We start from the raw sequence: 14,434 nt of genomic DNA, 5'->3' as shown, positions 1-14,434 counted from the left end.
GGCAAAGTTACCGTGCTTTCACTCAGGGGACAAATTTAGTGTCTCTGCAAAACTGAGTGTCGACTGCAGAAAGGTTAAAGCAAGCTGTGGCTAGTAAGAGAATTGAATGATGGAGTAGCTTATTATCAAATGTTGTGCGGCATGTAAACTGTGCATTTGTTCACATACTGAGGACAATGTATATCTTGTACATCCTATAAGGTTTTTGTCCTATTTACAGCATTACTTTTTAAAATATTTGTATTCTGTATTTCAGAAATAATAATAAATAATAAACATTGAGGGGAAACAAGTATTCAGACACTTTATATACTTTGGACACTGTACTTAAATATGAACACAAAGTATTCATAATCATTAACTAAGATACGTTAAATAAAAGTTACAGGGAAATTTGGTATTGAGACACCACAAATTGGTTGGTACTTTGTTGGTTCTATGATATCTGTAATAAGAAGTTTTAGCAGCATTCTCTCGCCTTAGCCTTGCTTCAACAATCAGTTGCCTAATCAGTATACAATGTGAATTATTTGAGTGCTGTCTGAATTTTTTATACTTAGTGACATCACAACCACAATGACAATCAAAACAGGTTGCTTTTGAAGTTTAGTCTCCATTTACGGACTGTACGGAGTGGGAAGTAAACAATATGTTCTGAAACATTTTAACATTTCTACTCCAAAAATGCAAGAAAATGTCTGTTTCCTTGAATATGGGCCCTTTAACACAATTCCAAATAAAAATGTGGCGATGGATATGGTTAACAGCTAATGTCACATGCCTAAAATGTCTAAAGCTTAGAAACCGCGCAGCAATATTAAGGAGAATGCAAAAAGAATCTTTTATATATTCCACATGATGTCTATCCAGGAAATGTGCCTCTAGACATCATAAAATCTCTGCAGTGGTACCTAATCCTCTCAGACTCTGTAGCTCTCTGTCTCTCTTTCTCTGCTCACATATAACCTACCATTATACAATGACACACAACAGCTTAGCAGTATCACCATAGTTACACACTGTATTTATCAAAATATAACTAGGAACTAGCCATCCGACCTTTGACAGCTTCGGATCCAGTATCAAGAATTGTGGAATGAGATTAGAAAGAAAAGTAATGCTGGCATAATTCAATTTTATGGATCATAGATAATGGTGCTGTTGTCATACGTAATAAAGCTGCAGAGTGAGAAGTCGTCAGTGAGGATAATCAAAATAAAGACGTCCGCGGCATCAACTGTCACAGTGATTGCTCCAATGATGCCTCAGGGACCGCTGCTTATTGAGAAAAAAAGAAAAAAAGAAAAGAATGGCAAATTACTCCTGCAGCATTGACGTCTTTGTTCAGATGATGCTGCAAACAACAGTGTCCTTGAAATACAAAAGCAACAAATCAGCCAATGCCAAGCCGTACAAGAACAATGCAATTAACGTAGCCTGCAGCAAAACAGTAGATGGTATACTGTTTGCTAATGCTTCACACCATGGGGTTATGTTGATGGTGTGCATTTGCCAGGTTTGCCAGGTAGTAAAAAATTAAATGGACAAGCAAAGCCATGGCCAAGCTAGAGAGCATTAATTTAGAAGTGCAAAGTTCATTACACTAGGGCATCGAGGAAGATGAAACAGCGGAACAGTCAATATGTACAAAACGCACATCACATGACTGAGATAGCCAGTCTGGGTGTAATTTACAAGAGGGTATAATTACAAGAACCAGTGTATGGATTGTGATTTACAGTAATGCTAGAAGCAAAATGTATTAACATATGAGTAAAAATGTAAAAACTGCATGAAACTTACATCAGTTTTTGAGTAGATAGACTGAGTACACAGCAGTGCTGCTGGAGTTTTTAAACACATCAGTCTTGCAACCGAGAACCAAAAACATCCAGTAGGCAGCCTTTCTGTGACCACTGATGAAGGATTAAAGAACAGCCAACAGAAACTGTGCAGCAGCACATCAGCTGCTATCTCTGACTTTACATCTACAAGATAGACCAACAGGGTAGGACTGTCCAATAGAGTGGTCAGTGAGTGGAGACAGTGTTAAAAAACTCCAGCAGCACTGCTGTGTCTGATCCACTTGCACCAGCACAACACACACTAACACACCACCACCAAGTCAGTGTTACTGGAGTGCTGAGAATGACCTGAATAATACCTGCTCTGTGGTGGTCCTGTGGGGGTCCTGACCACTGAAGAATAGGGTAAAAGGTGCTAACAAAGTATGCAGAGAAACACATGGACTACAGTCTGTAACTGTAGAACCACAAAGTGCACCTAATAAAGTGTACACACACACACACACACACACACACACACACGTGTGTATGTATGAATTAGCTCATTATCTTGCCTTTATTTTATATATATAAAATAATATATTAAAATATATATATATATATAAATATATATATATATATATATATATATATATATATATATATATATATATATATATATATATATATATATCCATCCATCCATCCATCCATTTTCTAAGCCGCTTCTCCGTCAGGGTCGCGTGGGGATGCTGGAGCCTATCCCAGCAGTCTTCGGGCGGAAGGCAGGATACACCCTGGACAGGTCGCCAGTCCATCGCAGGGATATATATATATATATAAAATGTTAATCCATTAGGTTCCAGCAGGTGCTCCAATATTACAATAAATTACATATCATCTTCCATGCACTTCTTTCTCAAAAACAGCCATTGCATGTGCCTCTGTTGGGCTAATTATCCCTTCCACTGAGGTGCACACCAATTAGCTAAGACTTCACAGCTTGTGTTATAATTTCAGCCCCGTTAACAGATTTGCAATAGCTGCTCACTCTCGCAGTCTCCAGGGCTGATCTAAATCTCCGGATGTCTGACTAAGAGCGACTGTCTTCCCAGGTCACCAGACACAGCGTCAGAGTGGCTCTCAGGTTAGCATGGCAACTGCTGCAGCAGCTGCAAACACAGCCACGTAGCTGTCAGTGACGTGGAACTGCACAGCAGGTGCCTGACAGGATAAACTACAGACTAATCAGAAACAGGACCCTCCTTGTGCCAAAGGAATCAGTGCAAACATCTGCTGCATGTATTATACATATACTGTCACTGTTAATTAAAACCGTTTGATAAAAAAGGTATCCTGGCCTAAAGTCTCATGTTATGAGACATGTACATTAGTTCAATTTAATGCTTTTTCCTTTCTGTGTACAGTTACCACTCTGAGGATGCAAGGTTTTTATGATAGCAACAATATGTACACTCAGCAAAAATGGTTCTACAGAATACCAAAAATGGTTCTGTAATTTGCAACAACAGCAGAATCCTTTTGGTGTTATATTTTTTAAAAGGTTCCATAAAGGACCATACCGAGTAGATTTTCATTCAACCATGCAAAGAACAATTTATGCACTCAAATTCTATATATCTTTACCAAAAAAATGGTTCATTGATGGTTCATGTTCATGGTGCATGATTAAGTACTTTAATACACAGTGTCACGATTGGCCCCTCCCAGTCCTGTCCATGTGTTCATGTTTTGGTTTAGCCCATGTGCGTTTTGTTTTGGTTTAGCCCCCTCGTTTCATGACTCTGCCCCTGATTGTCTCCACCAGTTTTCCACCTGTCCCTTGTTTTCCCTGTGTATTTAAGCCCTGTGTTTGCCCCTTGTGTTTGCTGGTCTTTGTGCTGATATTTGTCTCTGTTGTTGGTGTTATCTGCCGTAGTGTTTGGTCTGTTGTACTCTGGTTTGTCATGTCTGCCCCCCGACCTATCTGTATTGGCTCTATGACCCTGGACCGTTATGACCCTGATTTTGGATTTGCCCTTAATAAATCTCGCTTATCTCAGCACGTGCGTCCGCCTCATCGCTCCACGTTACACACAGCCCATATTTTTAGTCATAAAAACCTTTGGTTTAATCATTTGAAAATACCACCTGCCCTTTACATTGTGTGAAAAATTCACAACAAATGGACCAAAAGCCAGGTTTCTTTGGAATTATATTAATAAGTGTCTTTTTTTCCCCTTCTCTATATGTCTACACTATATGTCCGAATGTTTGTAGTCCAACCAATGTTTCTTTTTCATCCCTTTGCTGCACTAAAAGTCTCTACCTATCCGTACAGGCTTTACACTAGATTCTGAAACACGAGGGTGAGGTTTTGACTGCATTCAGTCACAAGAGCATTAGTGAGGTCAGGTACTGATGACGGACGACTAGTTCTGCATCACTCCAGCTCATCCAAAGACTGGATGGAGCTATCACTCCACAGAACATGGTTTAATTACTCCACAGTCCAGTGTTTCAGCAACGTTTGGCAATGGGCATGGTGAATGGGCACAGGCTCGCGCAGGCTGTGTGGTTTTATGTACTAAAAATGGTAATTAAAAATTCATTTTACATGACCATTTTCCAATCTCGTTATCCCTTAGAATTAAACAGGCTGTTTTTGTTACTGTGCCTTTAAGACTGAAATATGTAAATAAACTGTACTAACTGGCTGTCCTGTTATACACTGTTCCTCATTCAGAAAGCATTCAGAGCAGAAACACTCCTAAAACTTTCATTTGAATGGCTGGGGCAAAACTGCTATAGGCCAAATAGGTGGATATATGTAAATGAACTGGTTCCTGCAACATCACAGAAATCTCGCATTTTAACTCGATGTCTATCTGCTGCATCTGTAACATGTAGCTGATGATTACAGTCAAGAACTTTGGCACGTTTTCACGTGCTTAAAAAAGTACAGCGAACTTGTTTACTGTTCAATGTTGACCCTTGTCTTCAGCAGCTGCCCCCTGGCTTCTACTATAAGTCTTTCAAGTCTACAGGTTTTCTGTTCTTTTCTCAGTTCACAAAAACAGATTCAAACTGCCCTCTGAGGTAATCAACAGTATCACACAGATGCAGCAGATAGAGATTCAGTTGAAAAATGCTTAGCTGGTCCTTTAAAGCCTTGCAAGGAATCACTGTGTCTGGTCAGCGTGTTCATCACTTTCGCAGAAATACTGAACCAAAGCTGAACATTCAGAAAAGGTTCAGGGCGATGCTAACGTTCCATTTAGCATCCAGATAGACATCTTCATCTCATGCCATGGGGGAAGAGCAAGCGAGAGCAGCTGGACTGCACACAGGTAATGAGATTGCAGCCTCTCCTGCTGAGGACATTACTGTCTGCAGCCCTGTAGCCACCTCAGGCCACTTATTCATTCCTGCTCTCTTCTTCCTTCAGATTCTCATAACTCTTACTTCTTTCCTTTCCTATTTCTGATAGCATGATAAACAATAAGGTTGTGCTCACTGTGGAAAGTGTTCCAACAGTCAGGTGATACAGCCCACACGTTTCGTGTCTTCTGTTGTGCAAGCTGAGCATGTATTTCTAATCAGTTGAAACTGGTTGAAAAGAGAGGCTTAAATGTGGAATATTATAAACTAGAGTTGTCCATAAGTCTCTTTATACAAGTCCAAGTTGAAACTCGAGTCTCTGTGATCTGAGTCTGGCGTAAAATTGCATTACATAAAAGTATAGCTCTTAAAAACCTCTCAGGTTTGACACAGCTATAAATTACAAACCTTTCATCAGAGAAAAACCTTCAGTCTGAAGGACAGAAAGTGTTACGCACAGTAAATGCAATGTTTAAAGGAAAAGCTATGAAACCATTGGTCTGTAGTTTATATAGGATATACAATACACTACATAGCCAAATGTATGTGGACACCCCTCTTAAGAGTTCAGAAAATTTCATCCCCACTCATTATTACTCAGCAAATCAAGCACATGCACTCGCTACAGACAATACTGTCAACAGAATGGCTCATACTGAAGAGACTTTAAACACGGCAACTTTGCCACAAGTCAGTTCATGAAATTTCAGCCCTGCTAGATCTGCCCCAGCCAACTATAAGTGTTATTATTGTAAAATGGAAGTGTGTAGGAGCAACATTAGCTTAGCAACTAAGCAGTGAACCACAGAAACTCACACAGGGAGGCTGCTGAGTCCATTTCCGACTCTTTTTGGCCATATGGATAGAGTTGCTAAAACACACAGTGCACAAAAATTGCCTATCCGTCTTTTGCATCACTTACTACAGAGTCCCAAACTGGCTCTGGAAACAGCGCAAGAACTGTGTTGGGAGCCATTCTTTACTTGTCAAGGGACAGTCTTTACTTTGGATATTACAGTTTGGATATTGTCTCCCTTCAGTAAAGATTTAAAAGCCTGTCTCTGAATATTATTGGAGCCTTTTACCCTGTTAGCTATATGCCCATCTTACTTGAAGGTAACAGCAACAGAAAAGAGTCTACTGAAACAGTCACTAGCTGTAATGCTTTCTATATGTGAAATTACATCACTGTTTTATACACAGAGCAGCTGTGACAGTGAAAGTATGAAGGCTTGGTAAGGGGATGTGGTTATTTAAGTGAGACAGGACATTTACTCATAGTGATGCAGGATCCAGCAGTAAATCCTAACAGTCTGTGGAATCACATGCTTTCTGTAAAATGGTAACATTTTTTACAATTTCAACTAATGTTGGATTTTAACATAGTTCTGGAGTTCCTATGCAGTGTCTTGTCTTATTCTAAAACACTTTTTTAGATGAAGAATTAATATGAAAATGAAACCCAAAATCTGAGGGTGACACTTTGCTTATTCTGGTTATAAACTAACACATCCAAAAGCAAATGTGACACATTTTGCACAGCTGTCATGCAACAACATGTTGCAATGTGACATTCATTTGATTGTGCAGACTGCGGATCTCATACGAGGCTTTTTCCAATATGTACCACAGTAACACAAAATACAGTATTTAACCCTTAATCTCTTAGATAAACCTTTAAGTAATTAAGTTTATGAGCCAGTAAATACTATGAATTATTCAGTAACAAAGCTTTTTTCAGACTCACTTCTCCTCACGTATTACACCAATATAATGTATTACTGTTAAAATTTAGATTTTAAATTGTTTGTGACCAAACCAAGCTCTGTAAACTAGATAATAAAAAAAGAAAAATGGTACATTAGTTCAGTTAATTATGCAATGTGAGGAGCATTAACAGCATTATTAGCTGTTGACGCACGTAATTCATTCACATGACGTTACTGAATAGGATGCACACATGTGGGTCATTTCACGACACCGGTTCATTCACATTAATAACAGATTTGCGTCACTTACCTAAATGAGTGTGAACCATCAGGTCAGACAGATCAGATCTGAACAAATATTCGGATTTGAGCAATGAGGCTTGTAATGTGAACGCAGCCTTTATTTGTGGCCAACAAAGCTGAATGATTTGTTTTTTCTGTGCTGAGTTTTTGCCCACTATCTCTACACACAAGTTTCAAGCTGTGAGGTTGAGGGCCAGCGTCTTTTCCAGCTGCCACACGATAAACTACCTTCTAACACCTTTCCCTCAAGACTACACATCCCCTTTCCAAAGCTGCACAGGAAGACTATGATCACTGGCAAGGAACATTCTCCAGCACTGATTACAACTGTCTACTTCATCTCTTGCTGCTCAGACAGAGGCTCTGACAGTATCTTCAGCAAAAGAATAAGAAGAGAATACACAGAAGAGAAACATAAAGAAGAAAAGTGAAGCCTGTGTCAGCAGCAGCTATCTGTCGAAATGCTACATACACAAAGAAACCAAATTCAACTGTTTTCAGTAGGCAGCTGACAGCCCGGCACTCGCATCCTCAGCACTCTCACACACATATTCACAGTTGATTCAATAAAGCAGAAGGATATCTGTGGTGCGTCCGGCCCGGCTGTGAGGAAACAGCAAAGAGCTGCTACGGGCATGTGTGAACGCCAGACGAAAACACAAAGTGAATCATTACCTAACACATAGCATAAGTTAACTGGACAGGTCAAACAAAAAAAGGATGCGAATACCCAAAAAGAACTGCATCTGACATCACTGCAGTAAAAACAGACTGGGAATACTGAAAAAAAAACGCTAAAGCATTAAATTAATGATCGGAACACCAATCTGAAACTATGACTGGTCAAGATGCTCAAAGCACACATTGTGTCTAATGCTGTGCTTGAAGACCACCCTTCATTTATTTAACCCCCAGGCAAAATGGCCATTAATTACAAGTTATTAGTTTTTCAGGGGAATTTCTGAATTTCTCATTTCTGAAGATATTAGATATAACTCCCATTGCTTAAGGTAGAAAAATAAGCGAACAGACAAACATTTGCAAACTAAATAAAGATGCTGCTGGTCCAGACCACATCATTGAGTGTGTGTGTGTGCACTTTGATCATGAGAAGTAGAAAATGCTACAAATTTCTAAGACTGAACTTCATATGGAAAGATATCCCTGCAGATTTTTTTTTTCAGAAAGTCTTCTGGGAAAAAAAAAACATTTTGTTGTTATTTTCTGTTACTGAAAACATCCTTAATGGTACTTTTGACTGACATTAACGGCAGTCCCTGGCTTTAGCACAGTTCCCTATAACCAGGGGGGCTTTAATTTTTAATAATTTCTTGAAGAACATGATGGGGTGATCACCTGTGCCACATTTTGCAGCCAAACAAAGATAGTCTACGACAACCGTCTGATTTTCTAAGTGACAACAGATCGAGATCCAAGCTGGGCAGACGTTCAGATACAAAACAACCAGACTACATCAAGAATCCAGAAGCATTTTTCAAACCCAAGTATGAGTAATATACACTGCTCAAAAAAATAAAGGGAACACTTAAACAACACAATATAACTCCAAGTAAATCAAAACGTCTGTGAAATCAAACTGTCCACTTAGGAAGCAACACTGATTGACAATCAATTTCACATGTTGTGTAAATGGAATAAACAACAGGTGGAAATTATTGGCAATTAGCAAGACACACTCAATAAAGGAGTGGTTCTGCAGGTGGGGACCACAGACCACTTCTCAGTACCTTTCTGCTTTCTGGCTGATGTTTTGGTCACTTTTGAATGTTGGTGGTGCTTTCACACTCGTGGTAGCATGAGACGGACTCTACAACCCACACAAGTGGCTCAGGTAGTGCAGCTCATCCAGGATGGCACATCAATGCGAGCTGTGGCAAGAAGGTTTGTTGTGTCTGTCAGCGTAGTGTCTAGAGCCTGGAGGCGCTACCAGGAGACAGGCCAGTACACTAGGAGACGTGGAGGAGGCCGTAGGAGGGCAACAACCCAGCAGCAGGACCGCTACCTCCGCCTTTGTAGAAGGAAGAACAGGAGGAGCACTGCCAGAGCCCTGCAAAATGACCTGCAGCAGGCCACAAATGTGCATGTGTCTGCACAAACGTTTAGAAACTGACTCCATGAGGATGGTATGAGGGCCCGACGTCCACAGATGGGGGTTGTGCTCACAGCCCAACACCGTGCAGGACGCTTGGCATTTGCCAGAGAAAACTAGCATTGGCAAATTCGCCACTGGCTCCTGTGCTCTTCACAGATGAAAGCAGGTTCACACTGAGCACATGTGACAGACGTGACCGAGTCTGGAGACGCTGCGGAGAGCGATCTGCTGGCTGCAACATCCTTCAGCATGACTGGTTTGGCAGTGGGTCAGTAATGGTGTGGGGTGGCATTTCTTTGGAGGGCATTGAAGCTATGGACTGGCCTGCCTGTTCCCCAGACCTGAATCCAATTGAGCACATCTGGGACATCATGTCTCGCTCCATCCACCAATGTCACGTTGTACCACAGACTGTCCAGGAGTTGGCGGATGCTTTAGTCCAGGTCTTGGAGGAGATCCCTCAGGAGACCATCTGCCACCTCATCAGGAGCATGCCCAGGCATTGCAGGGAGGTCATACAGGCACGTGGAGGCCACACACAATACTGAGCCTCATTTTGACTTGTTTTAAGGACATTACATCAAAGTTGGATCAGCCTGTAGTGTGTTTTTCCACTTTAATTTTGTGTGTGACTCCAAATCCAGGCCTCCATTGGTTAATAAATTTGATTTCCATTGATGATTTTTGTGTGATTTTGTTGTCAACACATTCAACTTTGTACCAAGTATTCAATGAGAATATGTCATTCATTCAGATCTAGGATGTGCTATTTGAGTGTTCCCTTTATTTTTTTGAGCAGTGTATATGAAACATTGAGTTTGGCCGCAACCTCATACAAAGTCATCTTATTAGGTAGCTTAGCAGACTATGTTTACATAGCAGGTAAAAGTGACCCAAATCCGATCTTTTTTCCTCGCATGTGACACAGATGTGTGTCTGTATGTCAGTGTGAACAGCAAGAAAACACACTGAATCTGACATTTTCAATTCTGATTTGAGATGCTTTTATATGTGGTACTGAAATCTGATACATAGCTGATCTGCGGCAATGTGACACAGTCTGAACAGCCAGATCGGAATTCATTTGACTTTTACATCAATCCAACTCAACAACTCAAACACACTGTGGGTAATGAGCCCAGCTGTCAATCATTGTAACGTCATAATCTTGTGACACTGGTGAAGACGAAAACTGAAAGCTCCGGGAGCGACAGGCGTTTGCCGACCGTCATGATTGTGTACATCTGGATGAGCCACGTGAAGCATTGCTCTTTTAAGCAATGAGGGTTAGACTGGGAGCTGATCTGTTCTGACTAATGTCGCATACAGGTTGAATTTAAAGGACAATGTGAACAGCCAAACAAAAAATCTGATTTGGTGAGAAAATCAGATTTAGGCCACGTACCTGCTGCGTAAATGTAGCTTAATAAAAGCAAAATGCCACATATACCTGGAAGAGAACTTATTCACATCAAGTAAATGTAATGGCACATATTTATCTAATTTAAACATACATTTTTAAGTGTCCTTTTTCAAGAAACCTTGAGTCATTTGCATATTTCAGTCTTCTGTGATATCAGTATTGCAAAGGTAGGTATTGTGATATTGATTTAAAAATGACATGCAGCATTTCTAACAAAATTGCATCTCACAACAATCAGTCTGTGCTGACATCAGACCTATATTGCCCATATACAGCTGACAAATGGCAGAATGCAAAAACAACAAATGACACACAGCCAGTTCTTTAACACGTAATTGATCCTGGACTACTGTTTCGCAGCCTGTATGGGTCTGTTAGCCTTAATAGAGAATGATGGAGGGCTGGCGGGCTAGAGAGTGTGTAGGAGGGAAATAACATAAACAGCATTTATCAAAGAGGTAGAGGGAACAGGGCTGGACAGCCCACCTGTCACTGGATGAGGAGAGCCTCCGGTGACAGATCCTGATTGCACCGAGCAACAGATAAGCCTGAATGCTCTGCAATGCCACTTCCACTTAATAAATACCTTCACCGCCCACCTTTCTGCTGACAACAGGTGGGGTTTAGGGCTACATGTTTCTTAGCTCTGAGTGAAGCTGTCAGCTCATAAAGCTGGCAAACTCTCATGCCATCAAATCATAACTAGCCATTTTTTGGGTGTGGTTGGTCAAGGCAACTTTGCCACTTTGAGAGATGTTCGAGTGCAACTTCCTTGTGGTACTGTGAAGTTATGAGTTTATAAGTGCTGTTTGAACACACACGGAGGAAAACCATATCCTGGAAGAACACATAACTATTCTTAGCTGCCTGTCCTCTAGTGCCATAAGCCACATTTCAGGCTACCATCAAAAAGTTAAAACATCTAGTAAGTTCTGTCAGTCAACATGACCAAGACCTCCCTACTACAGGAAGCCACTATTTGACTGACATGTAAAACAACCAGCCACAAGCCATTTTTTGGGGTATGATGGGTAGGGAGAGATTGAAAACTGAAGTTACAGAGCTACAACAAAAATAGACACACATCAAACAAACCAGTATGTACAGCTGCAAACACTCAAGAATGTCTCATTTACTTGCTAACTGCTTTAAACAAAATACATTTTAAAAACTTCTGTTTGTTTTACTTTGGCCTGATAGACACCAGTTCATAGAGGTTTGTACATACAAACTTCCATGCACTGAAATAGCCAATAATAGTGTGAAATTCCAGTAGTTTTGGCCATCCTATTACCCAATTTACCCAATTAGCCTTTGGAACTTGCAAATTCAGAAAACTGCCATATCACTAATTGATGTTTGGGTGGTCATTGGTGACTGAATTAACACATGAACAAAAATGTGATTTAACACATAAACAGTAAGTATGCCCACTGGGACTGACCAATTCTATCACTTACCGTAACTAATACAGCATGGAGTACTGTATTCATGTGGCATTAAAGAATAGAGGACATCTGTATGGTGTTATTACTTGTAAACTTAAGACTGTCCAAACATATGAAATGGCGCTTGTCATCCAGATCTCTTACCTCCTCCAGAGCCCACAGAGAATCCACTATAGGTTTGATCTTCTTCTCACTGTAGAGTGAAAGTAGCTTCTGTACAGTAGTCTTCACTTGGCTGCAGCCCCCCTGTTTGAAGAGGAGGTTGAGGAGCGAGAATCCAGCCATGACTTTGTTTTCTTCATAGAGTTTGATGGGATTAACCTTCTCAACCTGCCACCACTGGAGATGAAGAGACAAATTGACTACACAGCATCTGAACAGTAGAAACAAACTGAAGTGGTTCTGTTTAAAAAAAGACCACGGAGAACTGATGTAAGGTCTTAAGGTAATTGGCCAGCACAATTAATCAATGACAGACTGCACTGCTTACAGATTTGGCCAAGCTGAAGAAACTTTTCGTCTCTCCCGTCACCATGTTTGAAGAACCTATAAGCATGTTCGATAACAAAATTTTAGCTTTCATACAAAGGCTTTAATGAAAAAGCAAAACACATTACGCATATCCTGAACTGAACTACTGTGTGCAGTAAAATATAACATCGAATTAATACCCAGACTCATATTAATGGGCTTAAACATATGTTACAATGATGAATTGATTCATTTTGCAGCCATACGTGGCTGAACTCAAATTATACCTTATCTCAGCCCCAGAGGATTCCTCCTCAATTAAAAATGCTGCCTATATCTAAAACCAAGGCATTACAGGTTATTAATGCATGAATTGCTCTGCCAGGCTTTAATGTGTATTAACCTCAATTCTGTCCTTATGTTCTGTACATGACTGATCTCAAATGAGGGCCAAGAGGTCATAAATTCACTCTCAGTAACGTGTGCTATCAGGAGAAAACCCATTTGCATTAACATCTTCCTTTTTTCACCAACTTTGATACTATATGTTTTTGTCATGTTCAGACTTGACTAATGGATCATTTTATATTCCTGGAACGAAAAATATCAATGTTCTCTTTATAATCTATTAATGCTAAATGTAATTCTTCAATAACATTTATGGCTATAAAAAAAACAGCACTGCCATCAAGCTCAGTGTCACACTTTCAAAGAGGTACCATTATACACAAAGGAAAATGACCAACCGTAGAGGATGTAGGTGCCCAGGGGCTTCAGTAGACCCAGGCCTTTCCCTGTGTTCTCTCCACACAGACAATCCAGAACAATGTCCACTCCTTCTGGAGAGATTCTACAATAGATGAGAGATGCTGTTAGCCATTATTATTGTTATTGTTAAGTTACTCAAAACTGGCCAATACCAATTTTATGGAACAAATTCTGCTTGTGTCAAATAATGTATTAAACAGTGCTTTACAGGCTCCCTAATGGGACAGCCATCTAAGTGTTGGCTCTTTTATTGGGAGATCGTAAGGTTAATCCCTGATCATGTGATGGTGAAGAACTAGCAGGCAAGTGGAACTGTCTATGACAGCAGGAAAACGAAAAACTCTGTGATTTACTCACTGAAATGATTGTTGGGTGGCAACTATTAATTGACAAGTAATACAGATAATACCCCTATAGCTTTAATAGACATTAGCAAGCACTGACGAAGTCTTAACGCTCAATCCCATGTCACCCCTTGAACCCTACCTCTTAGCCCTTAGCCCTCCGTTCACGCTTAGGAGTAGGGTGTACTGATTGTTGTTGAGATAGAGGGGTAGGGGACATGTTAGGGCTTCACAACTGTCCAAATGAAGAATTTTCCAAGGCTCATTCCAAATGGAGTGATATGAAAAAAAAAAAAAACACCTGGCAAGATGGCTGCATGAGCGACCAAAGAAACCCACTAATGTGAGAAATTTCTCTGTTAGAAATTGCCATAACCATCGTATCATTCAATGTATTATAGTTCTTTTATTCAAGCGCCAAAAACCGTTAGCAGTATGTATTTGTCTCAGTAGCTAGTTTTCCCCATTCCACCTTAAATGGTGCAGCAGTTCTTACGCCTGAGACGCCAGATTTGTAACTGCAGCTCCATTTAAGGTGGAATGGGAAAACTTGAACAAGAAGCTGGCAGATAACTAACGTCAGCTTCATATCACTGAAGAAGGGGTGGGCGATAATAAACTGTCTTACCCCTTCTTTAAAAGCATATGATGCCCTATATGTAACTAAAGCCCAGCAGTGAGGAGCTGAAC

The 14,434-nt window shown here is 40.4% G+C and overlaps 1 protein-coding gene across 1 annotated transcript in view; it reads right to left on the bottom strand.

Annotated features, from left to right (window-relative positions):
• vat1l (vesicle amine transport 1-like) overlaps positions 1 to 14,434 on the bottom strand; it is a 54,809-nt gene that overhangs the window by 26,409 nt on the left and 13,966 nt on the right. Inside the window, exons 5-7 of the mRNA XM_017707237.2 lie at positions 13,379 to 13,482; positions 12,652 to 12,707; positions 12,306 to 12,500 (exon numbers count right to left, since the gene is read on the bottom strand). Coding sequence (XP_017562726.1) covers positions 12,306 to 12,500; positions 12,652 to 12,707; positions 13,379 to 13,482 — 355 coding nt within the window. The remainder of the gene's footprint in view (positions 1 to 12,305; positions 12,501 to 12,651; positions 12,708 to 13,378; positions 13,483 to 14,434) is intronic.

This window comes from Pygocentrus nattereri, chromosome 15 (genome assembly GCF_015220715.1).
Source record: "Pygocentrus nattereri isolate fPygNat1 chromosome 15, fPygNat1.pri, whole genome shotgun sequence".
Lineage (NCBI taxonomy): Eukaryota > Metazoa > Chordata > Actinopteri > Characiformes > Serrasalmidae > Pygocentrus > Pygocentrus nattereri.
The sequence above is the reverse complement of the archived record's forward strand: the minus strand, read 5'-3'. Positions and strand labels throughout refer to the sequence as shown.